Source organism: Corapipo altera, unplaced genomic scaffold, assembly GCF_003945725.1.
Source record: "Corapipo altera isolate COAL_440 unplaced genomic scaffold, ASM394572v1 1, whole genome shotgun sequence".
Taxonomy (NCBI): domain Eukaryota; kingdom Metazoa; phylum Chordata; class Aves; order Passeriformes; family Pipridae; genus Corapipo; species Corapipo altera.
This window is the reverse complement of record NW_020884873.1, coordinates 20,123,220-20,146,260: the sequence shown is the minus strand read 5'-3', so window position 1 is coordinate 20,146,260 and position 23,041 is coordinate 20,123,220. Positions and strand designations below refer to the sequence as shown.

The window sequence follows — 23,041 nt, the reverse complement described above, 5'->3', positions numbered from 1 at the left end:
AAATTATACAGTATCTGTACTTCGTGAAAGTGTGTCACAAAATGATGACACAAGTCATTATTTTGCTTTATGACTTCGACTGTTGGTGCTTAATGGCTCTGAAAAATACCATCAGCAACATCCCTGGAAGACGTGAATGTGTCTGGATGGTGTGCGAGGCTTCCTGACGCCAACAGGGGCTGCAGGCAGGGTGGGTAGTTTCTCTGTGCCCGGGTCCGCTCTCAGGGCCCTGAGCCCGGACGTCTCATCAGCAGCGGTGAGCCGAGCCCCGCGCTGCCGGCCGTGCGAGCAGCGCGCCGGAAGGCTCGGGGAGCAGAACGCCGGCTGCCAAAGGGCCTCTTCGGCTCTCGGCTGCTCTGCGGGCAGGTGGCCGGCCGCCTGCTCCCACCCCGATGGCCGAGCCCGCCGCCGCGGTCCCCGGGTAGCAGCGCCGTCCCCGCGAGCCGCATCCCAGTCAGCGAGCGCGGATCGCTGGCGCCGGGACAGGTGGGCCGGGCGCGGCCCCGCCCCCGGGCGCTGATTGGCGCTTTCGAAAGGAGCGGCCGGCGCGGCGCGGGCGGGGCTGTCCCGGTGTGCGGGGCTGTCCCGGTGTGCGGGGCTGTCCCGGTGTGCGGGGCTGTCCCGGTGTGCGGGGCCGCTGAGTACAGGCAAGGCACGGGACCGGACCGGACCGTATAGGATAGCGTGGAAGGTGCGGAGTGCCTGAGCGGCGGCGGGCCCGGCCTGGAGGCCGTGGCAGGGTCCCGCTCGCGTCCGTGCCTCGGGCGCGCAGCTCCGGAACGGCGGCGCTCGGTGAGTCCCACTTGTCTGCAGGGGCAGCGCTGGAAACTCGCTGAGCGTGTCGGGGACCCCGAGCAACGCGGACAGAGCCCGGTGTTGGGCTGAGCCAAGTCACCCGTCCGGGGCCAGCAGCTCCCATCCAGCGTCTCCGCCATGGGTGTCGGAAGGGAAAGCGCCGCGAAACTTACCTTGGGGAAGGGAGAGGGGAGAGGTTTTGCATAACAGCCTTCAAACCAGTCTCTCCTGTGCCCCATACAGGCGTTTGAGGATGCAGTGCTGTTTCTGTAGGGAAGTTTGCCCCAGTGCTCTTGGCTAGAACACTCATTCATATTGCTTAATAAGCCGAAAAGCGTCTGGCTCCTCTCTTTGCCCAAAAGCTGGCCATGTTCCAGGGATGCTGTGTGTCACCTTTGGCATAGTGTCAGATCAAGCCATGGCAAAAGGATCTATAAGGCATAACTGGCCTATGCATTTGAAATTGTACTGGGTGGATCTTTCATAATAAGAGAGGATTTTATATTTAAGTCATAATAAACTCCTCCTGACTTGCCAGTCAGCAGCCTACATCTAGCAGTGATCCCCTCCAATGTTGCTTTGCTGGCAGAAGTCTGAGGTGGAAATGGGAGAGAGAGAGAAGAGCTTGCCTGTGAAGGCGAGTGAAGAGCTGGGGTAGTGCACCTTGTGTTAATGAGCCTCTCCCCAGACTGGATGCTCCTGTGGTAAAGGAGCCGTCTGCATGTCTCCTGTGGAGATGCCAGCTGTTGAGATTAAGTACTCCTCCCTGATTTCAAGTGGGTTTCTCTGCTTTGACAGGTGTATCCAAGGCCTTTGTTGCCATTTGGAAGGAGAGAGTGTCCTCACTGCGTGCTCACTCACTTCATGGAGAGGTGCGGAAAGGCAGTCCCTGAGGAGAGCAATCAGCGTGCATTAATGTAAGGAGCTGGTTGCCACCTTAAAGCCCATCACCTTGGACTGACTAGTCTGGTTCTTTCTCTTTCATGGCTCTAAGGCCTCCCCAGTGAAGCAAAGCTCCTGCTGGCTCAGTAGTGCAACAAAAAGTCTCTGTAATTGCTGTAGTGAGGAGGGAGTAATGCTCCACTCAATGGATCTCTTGTGCCTACCTCTTTTCTTCTGCATGTAAGGATACGTGTACCAAATAAAATCTTGACTATCCTGTAGTAGGTTTCAACAGATACTGAAATGACAGCTTCTTTCATTTCAGTGTGTTTAAAAACATGGGTTTCAGTAGGTACTGTTAAGACTAATCTACAGTTTCCAGCTGCTCTGGGTTAGTCTATTGTGACTGCCTTTGGGTGTTGATGGAATAGAAGATGATGTGTTATATATATTAAATATAGGGTGAAGATGTAAAAGTGTTTCTACGCAATTTTTTTTTAATGAGCCTGTTAACCCAAGGCATTTTAATGAGCCTGTGAATCCCTTTAGGTTCCACTTCAGCTAGGTCAATGGCTGCTTCATCAATGTTGGAGCTACCTGTGGAGCTGTGGATTTTTTTGTTTGTTGCTTTCTTTGTAAACTGTGCAGTCAAGTAAAATGGGACTCAGACTCTGTTCATCTTGTGCTACAGAATGAGTTGTAATTAGTGTAGCATATCTTCTTGGGTTGGGAACCAGTGAATGATCTATAAATCCTGATACAACTGATGTTAAACAGGCTATCTCATGTAGCGTCTAAGAGCATGTGTTTAGCACCCTGAAGTATTCGCATAAAGTGCTTTAGCATTTGCTGACTTTCCTGTTTCTCAGATTCCCTGAGGGCAAAGTGCCAGGCATCTTTTTGGAGAGCAGAGACAGACTGTGGTCTTGCAAGGCTGTGTGGGTCATGTCCAGGGGGTGTCTACACCCCTTTTCCTGAGAAATGCTTGTCCCTCTGCCCCACATGTCAATAGATAGGAATGTTTTTCTCATCTCTCTTAGCTAATATTGATCCATAGCTCTAGTCCTTCATTGGAGGTTTGTTAGTCTGCCAGGTGAAGGCAGTGCTTGCCTTTCCCAATATATCATTTGAGGCTGACCACCTATCTCACAGTAAATCGGTGTCGCTGTGTTCATACAGGTGTAAGGTGGGGCTAGGTGACACTTCTCTTATCCTTCCATCCTAGAGCCATTAGCAGCAGAAGTAGAGAGCTTTCTGGTGTTTTCCTGTTTTAACGGGTGAAGCAGGGTGGGAAAACATCAGCAGAAAGAGTGTTTTCTGCCCAGAAAGAGTAAGATGAAGGGAAAGAGTTATTAAAAGCATTGTTTCTGCTGTGATGAGCTTATTCAGTCTTTTGTCCCAAGGGACCTTGGGGATATCAGCTGGCATGGGAATGGCATTGCCTGAAGCTATGTGGGGGACATATTACAGTGTATTTTCATTCTGAGGTCTTTTCTTACACAAACTGTGATCCCTGAGCACCAAATTCCTGTTGAATGAAGGCCAGCTGATAAAACTGGCATGTGCAGAAATTGATACAGTTCTAGCTGGAACTGCCAGATTTCAGTGTCAAATACTTACTTCATTATGTACAGCCTTTTGATGCAGGGAACCCAACCGGTTTTAGAAGAAGTCAGACTTGGTTATGACTCTGCCTGGTACTGCAGCATTCACCTCACCAGAACACCTTCTGCACCTTTGCAGGCTGACTACTTGAAGGTGGCAGACGTCTGGGTCTTCTCATCCTATGCCTCTCCCAGTAAGTGGTAAACCTATATTAATCCGTATTCTCTGCAATCTCAGAGCTGAACTGTTTGAGATCTGAAAATGGGTAATTGTTACTATATTACCTTTTCAACTCAAAATTTGTGCAGAGTAGTCTTTATCATCAGAGGGTTTTTTGTTAAGTGTTATTCAGATGCCCTGATAATAAGTGAAGCTGTTTCACTTTCTAGGGAACCCTTTGGCATATGGGTTTACAAAATAACTTGTTTTAGAAGAACAGGCCCTTGAAGTTCAAGTGCCACAGTTTTCCTCAATCTCTTCTTTTTTCCTTCCTTTTTTTTTTTTTTTTTGTAAGACTAGCTTTTGTTAGGCATGCCACAAAACTGCAAATGCTGAGAATTCTTGTGATAGCTGCTGTGTGAATATTTTGCTTTGTTCGTGTTTTGAGTTCTCCCTGTGAATTAGGCTGCCTTTTGTTTTCCCTTGGCAGTTAATATGCTGGAGCTCTTGTTAGCCTATATGAAGCTCCTTATTTTAATGAGACCAACATCTCTACTGGCTGGTCTGCTGTTGTTTTATTTATTTCTTTAATCAATGAAGCCTCTTACTGAGCTTCTCTTGGGACAATAGCTTTCTTATGCCAAAGGAAAATGTATTCCTGTGGACAAAGCTCTGGGAAACATAACATGCTCATTAGTAATGCTTGGTACATACCCTGCCCTTCCCTTGTTCATTCATAGAAGGAAAAATGACATCAAGGAGAGGATGTCTTTTTTTTTTTTCTTTCCCTAGAAATAAAAGGAAGGGGAAAGATACCAGTTGGAGTGTCTCTGATAAAGTCTGAGAAGTGCTATTAGTTGTGCTACAGGGAAGTGGTTTCAGCCTGAAAACGAACTGGTTGCTTGTTTCCTAGTCACAGAGGTAAGTTGTTTGAAATGGCTGACACGTGGTCTGATGTAGTGTGTGGGGTTTAAGGCAGTGGGAGGAAAAAAGGGGAAGGAAATGACATTGTTCTGCTTTTCGTGTAGGATGAAGGGGGAGAATTTTTACATTAATTGTGTTTTCTGTGGTGGGCTATTCAAGCCTTTTGTCATAGGAAGGCCAGGTTTTGCAGGACGAGAGAACAATACCATCTACATACAAAACTTAAACATCTGGGACAGGAGAGGAAAGTTACTTATTTTCAAAGGAAAACATGAGTTAAAAACATCTGATAATGTCTTCAGTCTGATTTTCAGTTTAATCAGTAAGATGCTTTATTGCAGCTATTAAGTAACAGAGCAAGAAAATTGTCTTTTAACTGGCTGCAAGACACAGGAGGTATTTTTGATGTTGTAATGCCTCCCAGTACCACTGTGGAGAATTATGATGGAGAAATACCTTCTGGTACATGTGTATCTAGCAAATCTGGTAATGCTGCACATCTCTAGACCTGGAGCCTCCATGGAGAAACTTACTAATCCTCAGCCCAGTGTAGAGCTTGTGCTGGATTTTCCCATGGTTAAAAGCATTTCTGGAAAATACTGTGTTGGCTTCAGGAAAGAAAGTGTTGACTAGGTTGCCTCTAAAACTTTCCTTAAGGTTCGTTTTGCCAGGGAATTGTCCTGATAACTATATTGCTGCAATAGTTTGCAGCATTCTGTTGAAAACTTAGGTGTATGCGTGCTGCCTGGGAAGTCACAATCCCAACAGAATTTAATAAAAACATTGATTTCTCTCATGTATCTTATAACAACTAGGTGATCTTTAAGGTCCCTTTCAACCCCCACCATTCTATGATTCTGTAAGAAAAAATCTTATTTTTCAAAATTATTTCCTTGCTTTAAGATTTTCATAATCTTCAGAGTATTTAATGTGAAGTTAGGATGCATATATCTGCCTACACACATGTACAAGATATACATGTGATAACTCAGAAGAAAAAGATGAATGCCAGTGTTGTTAAATCCAAGAATGGTTTGAAGCATTTGTACTACACTTTGGCAAAATAAATGCCATACAGCTACTTTGGAGTAGTGTTAATGCATACAAAGGCAGTTGCTACTTTGTGCTGTAATAATTGTGCCTTTATTTCAGGGCAGAGAACTGAAGTTGACTGGATCAAAACCTTAGTCACTAAGATACTTCTCTCTTTCCCCTTCCTTTCCTGATTAGACTTCTTATTTTTCCAAAACAGTACTGGTGAGTTTTTCTTGGGATTTTCATGAAAGCAGGACAAATTGTGTTAAAAATCTATTCTCTTTTCCCAGAGAGAGAAACGAATGTAAATGCAGGTGACCATGCAGAATGCAGTTCAGGTAAATGTCTTTTGAAGTGTTTCAATCCTGCATACGTGTATAATATATTTTTGTTTTTTTCAATGCAAAGATCTACCCTGAGGCAGATGAAATACTAGACTCCCCAGTTACCTCTAATTTAAAAAAAAAGTTATAATTTTCCATTTTACAAATGGAGTAATGTGACAAAATTAATAACCCACTGTTACTATCAGGTGACCCTTTCACTTCTTAGTGCTGTTACCTAAGAAGGTTTTGAAGTCAGAGGCTGAGATTATTGAAACACCCATTTGGTGATTAAGAAGAGTTCTTTAAAACTTTATAGTTTTTAAAACCTTATATATTTAAAACATTCTAGTTAATTACTTAAGTATAAATAAATAAATGGATTTTTTACACACACTGAACTGAAGGAAAGTAGTTAAGAGTAGCAGGACTCTGTCTTTGGGAATTTTGTACACAAAATTTCAGTGTGGTCCTTTTCTTGAAATGTAAGTTACCTGTCATTTTGAAAATATGCAGTCCTGAAGAGAAATGCTAAGGATTCATGTTCAATAAATGTGTTATGTTCTTGTACGTGAACATATTTCCTCTTTTAATGTCATAATTTTTAATGATTTAAGCACAAAATGCTCCTGAAATGTTTGATCAGAGAAATTAGTAGTCTGTAGTAAAGATTTTAAGACTTAAAATGTGCTGAGGAAAAAAAATCACCCAAACATTTAATGCATGTTTTCTTTATTCGATATTCAAGAAAGTGTGTAATTTTAAATCCGAAGAAGTCAAGAGAATGAACGCAGTAGTATTTTGACACACGAGTTACTAATGATAGCTTCACCATCTGATTGGTGTTGTGTTGGTTTGGTGTATCTGTCCTAAGGGAAATGAACGCTTTGAATAATAGTTCTTCAGCGTAATACAGAACCATGACTCTTTGTCATCTGACTGCAAGTATTAGAGCTTTCTGTCTTCAGCTTACTGAAATCTTCTGCAGGTGTGGTTTGGAGATGACCTTCCCTTAACTCCCCGAAGTCCTCTGACTCCCAGACATGGGCCGGGTTTGGCAGATGTGTGCCTGTATGACCAATGGATATCTGTGCGGCATGAAGCAACTTTGGTGCCTATGCAAGAAGATCTGTCCATTTGGCTGTCTGGCTTGCTGGGTGAGGTTAAAAATAAATCACTGTCTAATGAACTTCAAAGAACTTTCCAATAGTCTAGTCAATGGTGACATTTAATATCTATACTGCTATTAAGATGTGGCATATTTGAGTCTGAATGGCTGGGAGAATTGCATTAAAATGCATGCTTTGATTTCAGATTTTATTAACTGCCACTTCTTAGAGGGAGGATAATTAATAATTCTAATTTATATTTCTGAATTTTGTTAGTCTAATTAAAATGTAATTAAATGGATATTTGATTTTAGTTTACTTATATATTTCCACTAATTTTCAGTCTTTAACACTGGAATGCAGTTTGGGTTGCCTCTAAGTTCATATGAAACTTCTCCACCTTCTGTAGAGTAACTCTAATACTGACCTTCTTTTTCATTTTTTTTTTTAAGGAATGGAAGTCAAAGCAGAACAACTGCTAGAAGAACTTGATAATGGGGTATTACTCTGCCAGTTGGTTGGTGTTCTTCAAAACACAATTAAAAAATGTTGTAGCTCAAATAATTTAAGGGTGAGTCATATCATGACTTTTAAAATACATATATAAACTCTCCAGTTGTAGGTAGTGAAGTAAGTAGTTGTCATTAAAAGGAAAGCAGATGAGTGAGGCTTCCCAAAGTAATGCTCTGTACCCTCTGTATCCAGAGACTGATTAACAATAGTGTGTTTTTGTAGATGGATAAACTGGCCTCGTGCAACAAATTACCTTCTTGCTTTGTTAATCAAATCCTAAGGTCCTTGGTTGGTCTTTAGTTTGATTTCAGCAGAAGTCTTGCCTGAGGAAGATTTGGTCCGGTTCTGGAGTTTGTTTTCTGACATCGGTGTGGGTTGATAATGAGATATATGTTGGCACTTGGTAGTATGTTTTATGGCTGTACAGATCAGCCATAAAAATATCCAAACTGATATACCTGAAGATGGGCTTCAGTGTTTTTGTTGGGAATCAATGTTCAGTTGAAATGTGAATCTCAAACAACTCTCTGTATTTGAAGTACAAAGTCATGTAAAACTGGTCAAGGTAACAATTGTTGAGTGTACAAGTAGCCTGTATAGCTACAGCAATGCTTGGATTTGTTAAACAGTAGATTACCAGCTAAATTGCCCTGGAGGACAGGAGGAACTGTTTCACTATATCCAGACCATTTTTTTAATGTTTAACTTTTACTGGTTTACCTAGTAAAACAATAGTTTTAAATAATGGATATTTACCAGTTAGCAGTATAATTACTAATATTAGAATTATTATGAATTGTGGGGTACAAGACAGCAGATTTAAGATGCCAAACAGTATTTATACAAGAGCTATAAGGATGCTGTAAACCCTCGAATTATGGCATCTTTTAGGTTGGAAAAGACCATTAAGATCAGGAAGTCCAACTGCTAACCTAACACTGCCAAGTCCACCATGAAACCATGTCCCTAAGTGCCACATCTCTTAAATACCTCCAGGGTTGGTGACTCAACCGCTTCCCTGGGCAGCCTGTCCCAGTGCTTCCACTGTCCCAGTGTTTCTGTCTACAAGCTGTTTCTTGTAGACAGAAACAACATATTTCTTGTTCTGTCTACAAGAAATATGCAAGTTATCCACAATATTAGTGATTCCTGTGGTTCTGTTGCTAAACACAACAATGCATTTCCACACTTGTATGGATTTCACTATGTAAGCCATTGTCCATCAGATACCCAGCAAATCCTTAGGGCTTTTTAAGGAGGATGAAATGTACAACTTGTGTATCTTTGAACTACTTTTTTAGTTTTGAAGGTACCAATTTAAAAACAAGTAAGTACTGAATTGCTTTAAAGGAAACGGCTCCTTGCTCCCTTATGATTCCTTTCACTTTCTAAAACAGGCTCTAAAATGTTGAAATCTGTCAGCTAAGTACAGTTAGTTGATTTAACGTTCTCTTGTTGTGCTTATTCTGCTGCTGTGAACTTAAGCTTGGGAAAGGGGAATAATTATCCAGGCCTGTGAAACCCCAGCATGTGGAGAAATGGGGAAGCAACTGTACGGACAGCTTTGGGAGAGGCTGCAGAGCTAAGGATTTTTCACTCAGTGACTGTTCACAGTGATAAGATAGAATGCCTTCTATATTAGTGTAGCTTTTTTGAGAGAGTACATGGTGGGTTGAACACAAAATAGTTACAACTGTTTCTGTACTCTGAATTTAGGGTGTATTTTCCTTTGCAACTATGCTTTGAAATCTATTGGCCAATGTTGATGTGCACAATGTACTTTTTGTTTTCTTCCCTTGCCAGAATTTTCCTATGAGAAAAGTTCCATGTAAGAAGGATGCTCCATCAGGATCTTTTTTTGCCAGAGATAATACAGCCAACTTTCTTAACTGGTGTAGGGCCATTGGAGTTGAGGAGACTTATCTATTTGAATCTGAAGGTTTAGGTAAATCTATCTTTTTGTAAGATTTACTTCGCTCTGTACGTGGATAACTACCTAGTTGGGGAGATCCCTTGTGTATAGTCTTTTGAACCTTTTCTCTTGACCGTTCCTGTCTCGTGCAAGCTACTAATGCTTTTTTTTTAATTTTAAGGCAGTGTCCAAGTAAAAGCCTTGAAAAATCAGTTCAGTGACTGCTCTAACTTGCATGATGCTTTTCCAGACTTGCTGTGTGGGATGAAGCGGGGGCTGACAGCTGTGCAACAAACTTGCATGTTGTCCTTCAGTAAAAAGAAGCACTGAGAAACAGAGGAGAAAATTGTGGGTTTGCTTTCCCTGTGTGGGAAGACCACAGGGCCATGGAGTCAACTCACAATGAGATCCTTTATTTGGTATTAGAGCTCATTCTTGTTGAAGGAATCCCTCAGAATCATGCATTCATAACAGCTAAATTGGATAACTACATTAGGGAGTTGTGCCTGAAGTGGCAACAGTCTGTTAGCAATTAACATTTGCTTCAGCACCTACTTGATGTGCCCCTAAACCATTTGTGTTTTCTCATCCAATAAGATTGTTATAAAACTAAATATTGCCAACTATGTGTTGTGTGTTGTGTGCCTGCCCCAGTGCACAGTTGGTCCCTTATAACAAACAGCTTCTAGACTGATACTTACAGATGAAATAATTCTTTTTTAACTGCTAATTAAGAGGAACTATACTTCTATCACATGGTAAATAAAGAAATGCTCTTCTACCAGCTATTATGTCAGTAAAAATTAATTAATCCAAAACTTTCTGTGGCAAGCCGATACTTTTTTGTTTGTTTTTGTTAATTTTTTTAAAATAAGCAAAATATCTGCCTGTCAGCAGAATAGTAAAAAAAATTGAAAAGTACCTTTGTTTTCAGTAATCAAATGAATTTATCACAATATTCACAGGATTTTTTCAAAGTCTTTGTGCCATTTAATGCCATTTACATGCTTGTTGGACTGCCAGTGCCTTCTCCACTGGATAAGTCATCTTTTAAAATAGTTGAGAAAACACCATCATTTGCATCTGTCTCATTCTGATTAACTAGTCTAGTGAGTGTATCTTTTTTCAGTGCCATGAGAAACAGATGAGTAGAACTGAGCTGTAAGAAAATTAGTTTTAATAATTTTTTTTTAGTTCCTTGTATGAACTGTATTGCCTAAACATCTTAGGTCCTGTAAGTGGATGGGTAACTGGAACCTGTTTAGCCTTCTTGAGATAAGCAGACAGGATTTCCTGGTGCTGTGGCTTTCACTCATAGCAAATAAGTGTTTTGAAGTCTGATTGTAACTCCTGACACAAGCTTGCTTTATGGCATAAATATCTTCTGTGAGCCTTTTTGGCAGTTGAAATGAGCAGACTGGCAGCCTCCTTGATGAAACATTCTTTCCACTGATATTTTCCATCAGACCTTCAAGCCATTCTTTATAAATGAAATAGGGGAAGGATAATTTAACAGTTGTCTTTTTCCCATCAGATACATATCAAACACCTCCTGAAAGTGTAGATGACTATGAAGGAAATAAATTAAGAGGGTCTTGAGTCAGCAGAAGGGAAGAGTAGACATCATGGAATACCCTTTGACATCAAGCCAAAAATAAGTATCTTGATTTTTGCTAGGGGTATATTTGGATTTTTCTCTTTTGGATTCAGGCAAATTAAAACACTTCTGGGAAACACACACACTCAGAGAAAAGATATTAGATGACCTCTAGTAACTTTTAAATTATGGCTGTGTCAACTTTCTATTCTAGATTTATCCTTCATAATCAGACCTTTTAAAAAGCAGACTTACAAACTGGAGTAGATGATGTAAACAAGGGAATCTGACTTCATACTCAGCTTATACTTTAGGAAACACTTCAGTGTTATTTAAATCAAAGCAATTTTAAATATCAAATTGAACATCAGAAAGATGTCATATTTCATCCTTAAATATAGAGCAGGCTCAGGTTTCTCTTCAGAGGAAATTTCCAGTTTCTACTGAGTATTGTTACTACATGGTGTGAAGCAAGTCAGACTTGTTCATATAAATGTTCTACAACTTATTTGGTTTCTTATACTTGACGGTAGTGGGTGAAAGAATGGTGCTGTGTGAGGGTTGAGGCAAGTTGAATGACCTTTCTCCCAGTCTTTGAGTTTTGAGTTTTTAGGCAGTATTCCTACTTAGTTAAGAAAGCACAGGGATCGTCTGTTTTCTAAAGCATTTATACAACTGTTCTTAGAACATATTGAAAGAATCTCAATTTTGAGGCTTGCATGGGGACAGAGGAGGAAGTAGTTGCTTGTGCGTGAGGTTTTAAACTATTTTCTTTCTCTGTTCCTGGCCTTGTTTCTTTTTGCTTTTTCTTGCACACCTAAACATGGAACTTTCAAGAAACCTAAACAGACATTGTTTTCCTTCTGCCTCTTCCATTCTTCAGTGCAACAGTAGAAATAATTGAATATTTCCATTTCAAAGTTCTTAAGAAAACCCAGACTTGCCACCATCATATTCACATTGCTTAGTTATCACTCTTGCATCTCATTCTTCAGTTCTCCCGATCATCATTTAGTGTGCCTACAAGATCAAGTGCATGTAGCTGCTAGAGCTGCTCTGAATTGAGGGGTGTGAAGCAGCCTCTGCTTTGGGCACTAGCTGAGTTACTATGGGCAAGTCTTTGAGAAGCAAAGCCTTGTGCAAAACTGTGCTACTAACATATCTGAAAGTGTGTTGCTGCTTCTCTGTGATCACAGCTAGTATCTCATATTTCAATCTGACCATTTGTATTTTAAAACAGCATTGTTCTCACCTCCTTCTTATGCTCAGGGGTTTTGACCACACTTTTCAGATACAGCCTCATAAAGATACCAAATTCTGAAGAAAACCTCTTGGTGGGCAGGAGGTTTGGGCTGCTTGGGGGGGGGGTTAAAATGATGAGGGTATAGAATGAGGTACGGGAGCTGCCACTGACAAAGTGGTATCTTCTAGTGGAACTGGATGAATCTGCCACATGGATGGACCCTGCTGGCACCTGGAACATTTGAAGTGATAAGAAAAAAGATCTGTTGCTAACTGAAATGGTAACAGTCACCCAGATTGTTCTTTCACAGCCAAGGGACTAAACCACTTAGGCTGACTGGCTATGTAGCCAACCACTTGGTCCTTCACAGTGTATCCTCCTATGGATGTTAACCTATAGAGCGCCTGTGCCTGTCTGTGTCTGTATGCATGAGCATATTTTCCTATTTGCAGTTGTTAAATGCTTTTCATCTTTAAGACTACGATACTGTATTTGGGGGTAGGGAAAGCTCTCAGATCTCTTTCTTTCCTGTTCTCATCAAGAAAGAAGATCATAAAACCAAATAAAACATAATTCTCCTAGAAGGAAGAGTTTGATTTCAGGAATGCCAAGACGCATTTAAAGACTTTATGAAATAGAAAATTAGAGTTGGAAAGCATATAGTGCTTTGTCAGTGATAATGTAACTTGCCTCTGGGTAAAATGGGAAATTTGTAGGCATCTATACCTCATCTTCTCTTCTCTGTACCTAATTGCATAGGCTGCAATAAATATTGCTGCAATAAATATGAACTGTAACTCCTCTTTGTTCTCTTCCCCTTTAGTTTTGCACAAGGATCCAAGACAAGTGTATCTTTGTCTGTTGGAAATTGGACGCATTGTATCTAAGTACGTGATCTGCACATAATCTTAACAAGAAATTGAAGAATACATCTTATTAAGTAAAAGCTAAGACAAAGTTAAGACAATCTGTGGTCATTAAGTGCAATGCAGTGGATGTTAATTCCTCACAAAAAGTAATGAGTGGCTTTTCTAGGACCATCATATAATATGAATATTTTTTCAAATAATTATCAGACCTTTTCAGGGAGAGGCACTGTTCCATGCTGCCTTTTATAGTTGAGTGTTTAAGTTATACATTCAGCTTATAGATATGTATACCTCTTGGAAGAACTCACTGAACATTAAAGATTATTTTAAGGGGTATAATTTTTCATCTTTTTGGCAGCTATCTCTTTGTTCTCTACATTTAGACTTTTGATTTATTTCTAGAGCAGAGGTGGAAGCTTTAAGATAGTTTATCTAAATTGGTTGTGACCTAAATGATGTAAATTTGACAGTATTTTTACCTCATTCTCCGGTAACACCAAGGCCACCTTAGGGAAGACTTCTGCTAAAAACTCAGAGCTGCTCCTTGCCTTTGGATTATCAAGACAGTTATCCCTCTGATTTAGTGCTGTGCCATGTCAGCCAAACCACTTAGAATTTTGCAAATTTGTTAGTATCAGTTTCTTTTTGTTTTCTTTAGTAAATTAGCAATTAAACTCTCTACTTTGGTATTTGAGGTATGGAGTTGAACCTCCTGTACTTGTAAAACTAGAGAAGGAAATTGAGCTAGAAGAAACCCTACTGATGACCTCTGGGCCGCCATCACCTGTTAGCACAGCAAAGTCATGTTGTCACCATGGGGAGCTACATGAGGCAGTAAGTACTTCTTACTTAGTGTGATATGGGCTTTAAATCAAGCTCTTAAGTAAATCAAGCTCTTAAGGGTGGTTTTCATCTAATATGTTAGCCTCTTTAAACAGAAAACAGAAGTGTATGCACCTCTTTTTATAATTTTTTTTTGTTTGTTTTTGTTTTGTAAAGAAAATGCTGTTCTATATGTTGTGGAGTAAATGCCTTGGTGCATATAACCCACCTTGAATTCCTTTCCCCTCCTCCCTTTTCATTGCTTCTTTGAGTATAAGAAATAATGTCATTCAATTTTTCTGGTGTGTCAATATGCTATGACTGCAATGAATACTTCTCTTCAATTTGATGTTTTCCTAAAACTTTATCAAATGTTAAAGTAAGCTTTGATGAAACTCACAACAGCTTGTGAATTGGTCCAAAAGAAATTATGAATAATTTTCCTATTTGCTTAAAAATGCATGTTAAGTCTTAAAAATTCATTTGTTTTAAAGGTCCTCTCTGTGGTAATGTAAAAATTCTGTTTCTTTGGGAATGTCAGTCACCAAGTCCTTGCTCTCTCTCAAAACTCTCACTGTTTTTCATTCTTGGCAATAGTCTTGACCTTCCAATTTATTACATTTCTAAATGGCTCTAAGAGACGCATCTTCTCTAACCCGGCACATATTTGGGGACTACCTTTCTCCTTTTTTCAGTGGTTTCCTTCTTTGTTGTCTCACAGAAGATTAACTTAGCCTAACAGAAATTTAGGGAGAATGGTGAAGTAGCTCTGAGCCAGGTGTAGCAATGGATTTGGTCACAAGAGAGACTCAGGCATTCGTTTCAATTTCTAGAGACCATAACAGTGTCTTTACAAGGTCGTGGTTAGAAATGAGGCTACTATGCATAGAAGTATAGACTTGTCTTAATACCAGAAGTGGAAATAATGGAAAATTGAAGAAATCATAAAAATTGGATTAGAACAACTCAAAATATTTGTCTGTACATACAATTTGTTCTTTCTTTTAATTTTTTATTCTACACTTTGTATCTTTATGTAGCTGAGATTTTCATGTGAAGGAATATAATTCAAGTATTTTCTTATATTATGGGCTGAAGATATTGGTGTCTTTTCTTGTATTCAACACATGCTTCTTTCAAAATACTAACAAACACTTTCAATTTTAATAACTAGGTAAAACATATAGCAGAAGATCCTCCCTGCAGTTGTTCCCATCGGTTTTCAATTGAATACTTATCAGAGGGACGTTATAGACTGGGAGATAAAATACTCTTCATAAGAGTAAGTAGTTTTTCAGAACTCCAACTTATATTTCTACTGGGGAGAGAAATGCTTTTAAGTGGAATACCTCATTTTTATGGTGTTGTTTTAGAATCACAGAATTATTTAGGTTGGAACAACTTGCCATTCAATCACCTATTCAAAGTAGGTGTAGTTACTTTGATCTTACAACTATTCATTTTACAATCATTAAAAAAAGTTAATGCTTTTCTGTGGTGTTTTTAAAATTTCAACAATTATTTGCAATATAAATAAGGAAATGTCATGGAATATCCTGAGAACATTGATTGTTCAAAACCTTGACTCTCGGAGCTCATAATTTTCAGGATAGTTGAGTACTCTCTTCAGCAGTCATAAGAGGTTGTGTTACAGGGGCATCTATAATTTGAACAAAACCTGTATCCAAAACTCTAAATACTAAATGAAGATGCTTACAGAATGGTTAAAATGTCTTCTGTAAAGATGCTTCCATTATTTGCAGACATGTAATGACTGTCTCTACAGGAGAAACTATTTAATAAAATAATTGGAAAGCATAAACCTTGTTTATCGCATAATTTCTCTGTTTTAAAATGTTTCTCTGTAAGAAAGGAGGTGCTATTTTTATTTAATTTCAATAGATGGTAATGTAAGATGAAGACCTAATGTTGCATAAAACAAGATAGAAATTTCTCTTGTCCTTCTCTTTCCAACCCCTCTTCCTCCATTCTCAGATGCTACACGGCAAGCATGTGATGGTACGTGTTGGTGGAGGCTGGGACACTCTTCAAGGTTTTCTGCTCAAATATGATCCATGCCGAGTGCTTCAGTTTGCAACTCTGGAACAAAAAATCCTTGCTTTTCAGAAAGGGGTCACCAGTGACAGTATCCCTAACTCATCAGCTAGGAATCAGGAGCCTCCTGTTATGAATCCAATGTCAGCTGTCAATATGTTCCAAAAGCAGCCATCAAAAGTCACTACTCCTGTTTTAGCTGTTGGGGCTGGTGCCAAGAAGGCTTTATCTAAACATCCTCAGTCCCCTGCTCTGGCATCACCAAGAGTGCCAGTGCCCCCACCTTCCACAGCCAAGTCATCAACAGTCAGGTCCAAATTACAAGGGTCTTCGGCAACAGGTGTGCAGTCTCCTTTCAAAACATTAGCTGGTACCTCAAAGAAACTGGAGTCTCCTGCATGCAGCTCACCAGCTTCTGCTTCTTCACAGCCTGTAAGCAAAAGTTCTTCATGTGCAGGGACAAGAACAGCTCTAGTTCCCTCCGAAACAGTGCGCAAACGTATTTGGTCCCCCGATGCTCCCAAGGTAAAATTTGCCCCGCCTCAGGGCTCCGCAGCACCAGCACTCCATCCTACCCTCTCATCCTCTAAAAAACAGCCATCTCATTTGTCTGAGACAGCTGAAATGATGGCTTCAAAACAGAAGCGTGTCCCTGCTAAATGCAAACCTGTATCTATCACTAAAACCAAAGCGAATTCAGTCGCTCCAAGGGCTGCTCGGCCGCCTGTGACAAATCTGCGTGCTGTTGCCAAGTTTGCACATTCTCAGCAGCTCCTTGCAAAACCTCCTTCTGAAAATGCTATTCAGATCTCGGGAGCTGCATCTCAGAATCCTCAGAAAGCCCTACAAACAACTTCTGACCTGGCAAGGAATTTGAAAAGTGCATCGGTCCTCTCTGCTTCTGCACCTTCCCTTGCAGTTAGCAAAGCATCAAAGTCAGCATCACCTTCACTGATACCTACAAGCAAACACGTATCATCAGCTGTCAGTAAGCAGCCGAATATTAGTAATCCCCCTCTGGTTGGGCCCTCTTTATCCAAACCTCCTGAACGTACCCCTTTATCTGTTGTACGACTTCCTCAAACTTCTGCCAAAGTGGCAATGACCAAAAAGTCAGCACAGCCTTCCACAAAAGGTCAGCCTTCAGCCAAAAACTTGCAAACAAACAAAAGCCTGGCCCCAGCAGCCAAGAAGCCTCTCCCAAAGGAGCAGTCACGTAACAAAGGAACACCTGATGTGTCAAAAGTTCCTCTTATGAAAAGCAGGCAAGATGATCAATATTTTGTTATGACAGGGAGTAAAAAGCCCAGAAAGTAAACTTATTTAGTTCAAAATAAGTTTATGAAACACTGAGGACAAGGAAAAAATGTTAAATAACACTACATTTAACATAAAATATTAGGTATAACCTACATTTTACTGCATAAGTTACTGTAAGAACTGTGTTTATTTTGCAATTAGAAACTTCTATTTGGATATATTTAGAAGTGAGCTTGCTTGCTGTGTAGCACTGTGGAACAGAAAATATTCCTGACCTGCTGTAAGAAAGGTGGGTGTGCTGGTTTAAAAGTAAACTGGAGGTAGAAGTGAATGCAACTCAACAGAGATTACAAGTCAGAGTTACAATTTCCTAAAAAGAGATTACAATACATGAAATGATACAGAGAAAACTGTTTTTCACCCCCCCCCCAAACAGATATATAACCCTGGGACAAGAACAGAACAGTGTTTAGTGGCCCCTGTGCTGATCACTACGTGGCCCCCCGACTGTAAAGTAAAAGGAAAAGAAAACCTGTTAGTCCAGATGATGGTGGCAGTTCTGTTGAAGTAATGAGCAGTCTTGTCGAGAGTGGCAGTGGCAGTCCTGTTGGAGTTCTGATCCTCTGGATATGATGAGTGGTACCAGAAGTCCCAAAACCCAAAGTTTATATATGCTCAAGTTCAGGTGGTAATGCACAGTTCCTCCTCCAGGGTGGGGAGTTTCACAGTGGGTGATTTAACTCTGTGAGTCCTGGGATATTTTTGGAGTCTTTGATTTTTGGAGTTTAAGTGTTGCAGCTGCCTATTATGCCAGTCCAGTATGGCCCATTAGCAGAGGTGACTCCTCATGCTGGGTGTGAAGGCGTTAATGCCTTTCCAAAGGGGAGTTATCACAGCTGAGTCACTGGTGTGAAAACAAAAGAACACTTCACAGCCTTGCAGGCTTTATTTAACACCCAGCTCATAGCCTTAGGTGCCAGGTGTGCCCTGGGCAGCTGCTGCAAACGGTCCATTATTAACAGTCCATCACAAATGACATAGAGGGTGTAGAATACACAGTTTTGGTTATACCCACATAGTGATAAACTGGTCCCAGCCCCTGTACCTAGGACAGTGGGAGAGAGGAAAGAGGAGCTAAGGCTGCTGCTCATTTTCAGTGGAGCGAAGTCTGCCCAAGAAACATCTACCCAGGGCAGAGCCTGAGTGACTCTGGTGGTTCTGGCATGTCTGCATCAAGGCCCATGGCAAGCAGTAGAGCTGTGCTCTACTGTAACATTGCTAATACCTCAAACAAAACAATGGTTTTTAGTTCACTGGTGTCCCACAATCCAAATTTGGGTCACCTGCATGTATTAGAAAGAAAGGAATCTCTATTCATGTTTAGATTTTACAGATGTTGTTATCAGTGTTCACTGTGCCCCCCACATGCCTTCTTCAGCTCTCTTGGAAGTGGAGCTTTCTTGGTCTATGTTAAATTGGACATGGAAAATCGCGGCCTTGATTGCTTGCTCTCATTGTGCCTTAGTCTCTCAAATTCATAAAAGATCTCTTCAGTGAGCAATACTACCTTTAAAACCCAGGGCAGACAAATTTGCTTAGTCCATGCTCTAATCTGACTATAAGTGAGCCCAGGCTTTCCTAGAAAGCTCTTGCTGCATTAAGATATGCTCCTGAGTTCCTGGGAGGACATTTTCCCCTGAGCTGGAGCCCTACACCAGCTGCTGCTCTCGCGTTGCACCCCCAAAGCAGCTCCAGCTGCAGCAACACTGAGCTGCGAGTACTGACCTGCGCTGGCAGAGTCTTACTGCTCTGCAGGAATGGCCTTTGCATGTAAGACTGAATCATTAAATACTTTTCTCAGTGCTACAGGTTCATTTTTGTAGGCACTCCTAGTCTGCGGTGGCCTTTTTTGTTTTATTTATGGAGACCTTCTTACTGACTCTTCTCTATTACTCTCTGGAGGTGAGAAGTAGTTTCCCCAAGGGGTAATGCCTGTAAACCTCTTAAAATGCCAGAAAGCTATGCATTGTTTACGCTCTCAACTCTGAAGGCTTTCAGTGTGTTAAACGTCTGTAGTACTCAGTACCTTTACCCTTAACAGAAGGAGCTTTGTGGTAGATTAAAAACTACTGTCTTTGGGAGTAGCACTGTTTGGGTTTTTTTGGGTTTAACTAACAGTCATTCCTGCAAACATTGAGAAGCAGTGAAGGTCTGTGAAGAGACACTGCTGACTTCCACAGATCATCACTTCTCCTCTCCATTCCCAGTCTATTTATGGGCAGGAGCAGGTGTGACTGCCAGATTGGCTCCTGGATGGTCAGACAAGAAAGTTTCCTAAAAAGGAGAACAACAGTTTCTGCTGTTACGAGGTTTTATTGGTTTTGTTTGTTTGTTTGTTTTTCCCTGGAACTACAGTAAGCAAGCATCATGAACTGAGTTCTCATGCGTGGCAAAGTCATTGAGCTGCCTTTCTGAGCACCTTGTTAGCTTTTTTTATTTTATTTATGATTCTATTTATGCATATCTACTGTACAATACTGCTTACAACCTGCTGGGAGTAAACAGTAAAAACCAATATGCAAATTGTAGGAGGAAAACAGATCACTTTTGATAATGTGGACACAAGTCCCACAAGCTCACATACAAAGTTGTATGTTTTGGAAGGCCTTAGGCTTACTTATTTTATAAGTACACTGATCAAAGCCACTACTACAAATAGAAAAGTATTGACTGTAGTGGATTGCTGTCAGGTTTGATAAATTTGGCACATGGTTTTATATGCTGAAAGCATTTTACAGTAGATGACTTGCTTTTGATTTTTGGACATCCAAATAGTGAGTTATGCGATATATCTCATGCAGATTAATAGCTGAATTGTTGGGGTTTCTTTCTGAGTCTGGCTGAGACAGAGTTAACTTTCTTCATAGCATCCCATATGGTGCTGTGTTTTAGATTTGTGGCTAAACCGGTGTTGATAACACACCAGTGTTGCTGAACAGCACTTGCCAGGGTCAAGTCTTTCTTTTTTCTGCTCTGCCCTCCAGTGAGTAATCTGGGGGTGGGCAAAAGATTGAGAGTGACATGGCTGTGACAGCCAACCCAAGCTGGCCAAAGGGCTATTCCATATCATATATCATCACCTCAACAATAAAAACAAGGAAGAGGTAGAGAAAGAAGGGGGAGCAGGGTGGGTGGGTTTCAAGGTGACTGTTTGCCAACTGGCTTGGCATCAATCTGCATGTGGGAGGTAGTGAGGGATTGCCTTTGCATCACTTGGTGGTTTAATTTTTTTATATCTTTCCTTCACTTATTAAAATGTCTTTATCTCAGCAAGTGAGTTTTGCTTTTGCTGCTCTTCTCTCCCTTGTCTTGCTGGGGATGGAAGAGAGATAAGGGGAGCAGCAGCTGCACAGGTGTTTGGCTGCTGGCTGAGGTCAACCCACAATACTTTTTGAACCATTTACAAGGTTTTTAGTAGCAATTTAAACACTGAGACTCTTGGATCTGAGTGTAAAGCAATTTCAACGTCTACCTTTTTGAACTACAGAGAAAATGAAGCAGATAGCTTCATTTTGTGATCTATTATTTCATGTAATACATTGATTTTTATGGTTCAAAATGAAATAAAAAGTATAAGCTTTTACAGTTGAAACCTTTTTCAGCTAATCTAAAGATCATTCCCCTGTTACGCATGGATAGACTTGGTTTGATTTTATTATAAAAATAGTGTATTTGAGCGTGGTCCAACTTCTGTGAATATTGTAGTCTCCACCTGTATAGTCATATTCTAACTATAAGTGTCATGTAACATGAGGTGAACCAAGAATAAGATGTAACAAAGTACCTCCTAATGGAAACACGTACTCTTTTTGCAATGTTTATATTGCCAAATATCAAGTCTAATCTTCAGCTTGTGCTACTTTTCGTGAGGGAAAGATAATCTGGAGCAAGAATCTGACTGAATTCTTCATGTCATCTTGATGTCCTTCTGTATGAGTACTTATTTTGAATAAAAATACACTGCACCTTTTTAGGTGCACACATGTTTTTAGTCCTCATGTCTTTTTGTGGGAAGGGAAAGAGAATGTATTTCAGAAGGTTTATGTTTTCTCCCTACCACCACATAAACAGTATCTCAGGCTGTGATAAAGACATAAATAGCTGCATCAAATCCATTGCTTTGTTTGGAGTTCAAGACCTTTTTATTCTGATCCTGTTTTCAATATGACTAATTGTGTAGAAGGGGCTTTCTGTTCATCCCTAGCTGACAGAGAGCCTAAGTATTTTCAGATATACCTCTGAGAGTTTTATTATTTGCAGCTCTACTTGAAATATAAAGCACTTGCGTGCTAATATTTTCCATGCTCACATCTTGTCAGCAAACTTTAGACCCATCTCTGTGTCTGTCGCTATCAATAACAGAAACCTAATTAGTTTTTTTGAGAAGAGAATTGAGTCTTCTCACTGGAGCCCCCTAATGAACTTTTTTCCCCCCTTCCCTATTTGATTTTTTAAAAATCTTTTAATATCTGCATTTCTCTGCCTGTTCCAGTGTCTTCAGTTCCTGCCAGTCCGATGCTGATCATGTAGATATACTTATGCTTCCACTTCAGCTTTGTCTGGTCACATTCTTGTGGCATCTACCATACTTGTTCCTACAGGACCAAGTTCTGCAGAGATGTTAGTTGCAGCTTTCTTTTAAGACAGGATGTTACAGCTGGCCAATAAAATACAAAGACAGTCCAAGACTGTCTCAGGTAAGTGTCCTAACCCTTACCTATATATACTAACCAAAAACCCCACACATATATATATCTGATAAAATTCAAGGCAGTTTTCCATGTAAAACTTTGAGCAGCTATAGCTTTGAACAGCAAACTCTACAGCTTCTCTATTTCCCTACAGGAAAACTGAAATCTATTTGGTAGATGAGCGAGAGCTATGGGGCCATCTGGTGTCTGAGTTTTATAGAGGCTACTCTGGCAATGTAAACTCTTTAACGTCTCTTGAAGTCCATAGGCAAAACTTTTCTCTTTGATTCCAATGAAACCTTTTAGCTGGCAAAATCCAGACTTGGCATGCAATAAATAATGCAAGAAATGTTTAATTCTGTAAGACCCTTTCATTTCAAGCAAATACATTCTTGAAAACCTTTTCATTATTTTCTTTTTTTTAAGAGCTGAGATTGAAGATCACTTCCTTACTAAAACTTTTTAAAAATGAATTGTGTGAAATGTAAATAAGCTGAACATTTTGTACATTTCAGATATCTTAAGAAAAAATAAAACATTTAAATATTTGAGAGGTGAGATCTGCTCACAGTACAGGTCTAGCTAGCCAGTAATCCCCACTAACTCATACACAAACTTGCAGGTGTATCAGCTGATGGGAATGGCAGAAGCGGATGGCTTTCTAGTTGGGGAGGAGTACTGATGTCTAAATCAAAGCTATTACAGCACTTTATGTGAAATATTATGTTCCAGATGGAAGAGAAAACTTACAGGATGGGAGCAGCTGTCCATTTCTCCAAGGAATGTAGCTAGGCAGAAAATATTGACAGATCAGTTGTGCTAAGAGTTTTTAGGAGGTAGGATTGCAGCATAGAACTATATATATGGATATAAAATTGGTCTTTAGTGCTGAGTCAGAAAGTACTGTGCAAAGCTGAGGTCCTACTAAACAAACTTGCATGCTTCCTCAAAAAAAGACCATGCTTGGATATTCACACAGGAAAAGTAGAATACATTAGTCTTTGTCAAAGTACTCACACATGGCACCTCATAAGAACCATATTAAGGTCAGTTACATCCATCTTTACAGTGTTAAAGCATATGCTTTACCTGTCTTGCATTTGAAAATAAAAGTAGTTGTTGAAATTCAGTTTCAGAATCTTGTAGTTTGCTGATCTTTTATATAATCATCATTATTATTTACTCTT

The 23,041-nt window shown here is 40.2% G+C and overlaps 1 protein-coding gene across 5 annotated transcripts; it reads left to right on the top strand.

Annotated features, from left to right (window-relative positions):
- Nucleotides 1–631: 631 nt before the first annotated feature.
- Nucleotides 632–21,150, top strand: GAS2L3 (growth arrest specific 2 like 3). Of its 5 annotated transcripts, none has more exons than XM_027665438.1 (12): nucleotides 632–691; nucleotides 1,594–1,712; nucleotides 3,312–3,482; nucleotides 4,234–4,362; nucleotides 5,693–5,738; nucleotides 6,712–6,880; nucleotides 7,285–7,403; nucleotides 9,149–9,290; nucleotides 12,921–12,984; nucleotides 13,662–13,800; nucleotides 14,963–15,070; nucleotides 15,784–21,150. In XM_027665438.1, exons 5-12 carry the CDS (start codon nucleotides 5,709–5,711, stop codon nucleotides 17,158–17,160), a joined length of 2,148 nt encoding a protein of 715 aa, XP_027521239.1. In that variant the 5' UTR covers nucleotides 632–691; nucleotides 1,594–1,712; nucleotides 3,312–3,482; nucleotides 4,234–4,362; nucleotides 5,693–5,708; the 3' UTR covers nucleotides 17,161–21,150. The 5 variants fall into 5 exon arrangements, with proteins under 5 accessions (XP_027521239.1, XP_027521256.1, XP_027521264.1 ...); XM_027665463.1 differs by having other exon boundaries at nucleotides 653–792; nucleotides 3,312–3,475; XM_027665430.1 differs by having other exon boundaries at nucleotides 653–792.
- Nucleotides 21,151–23,041: the final 1,891 nt, after the last annotated feature.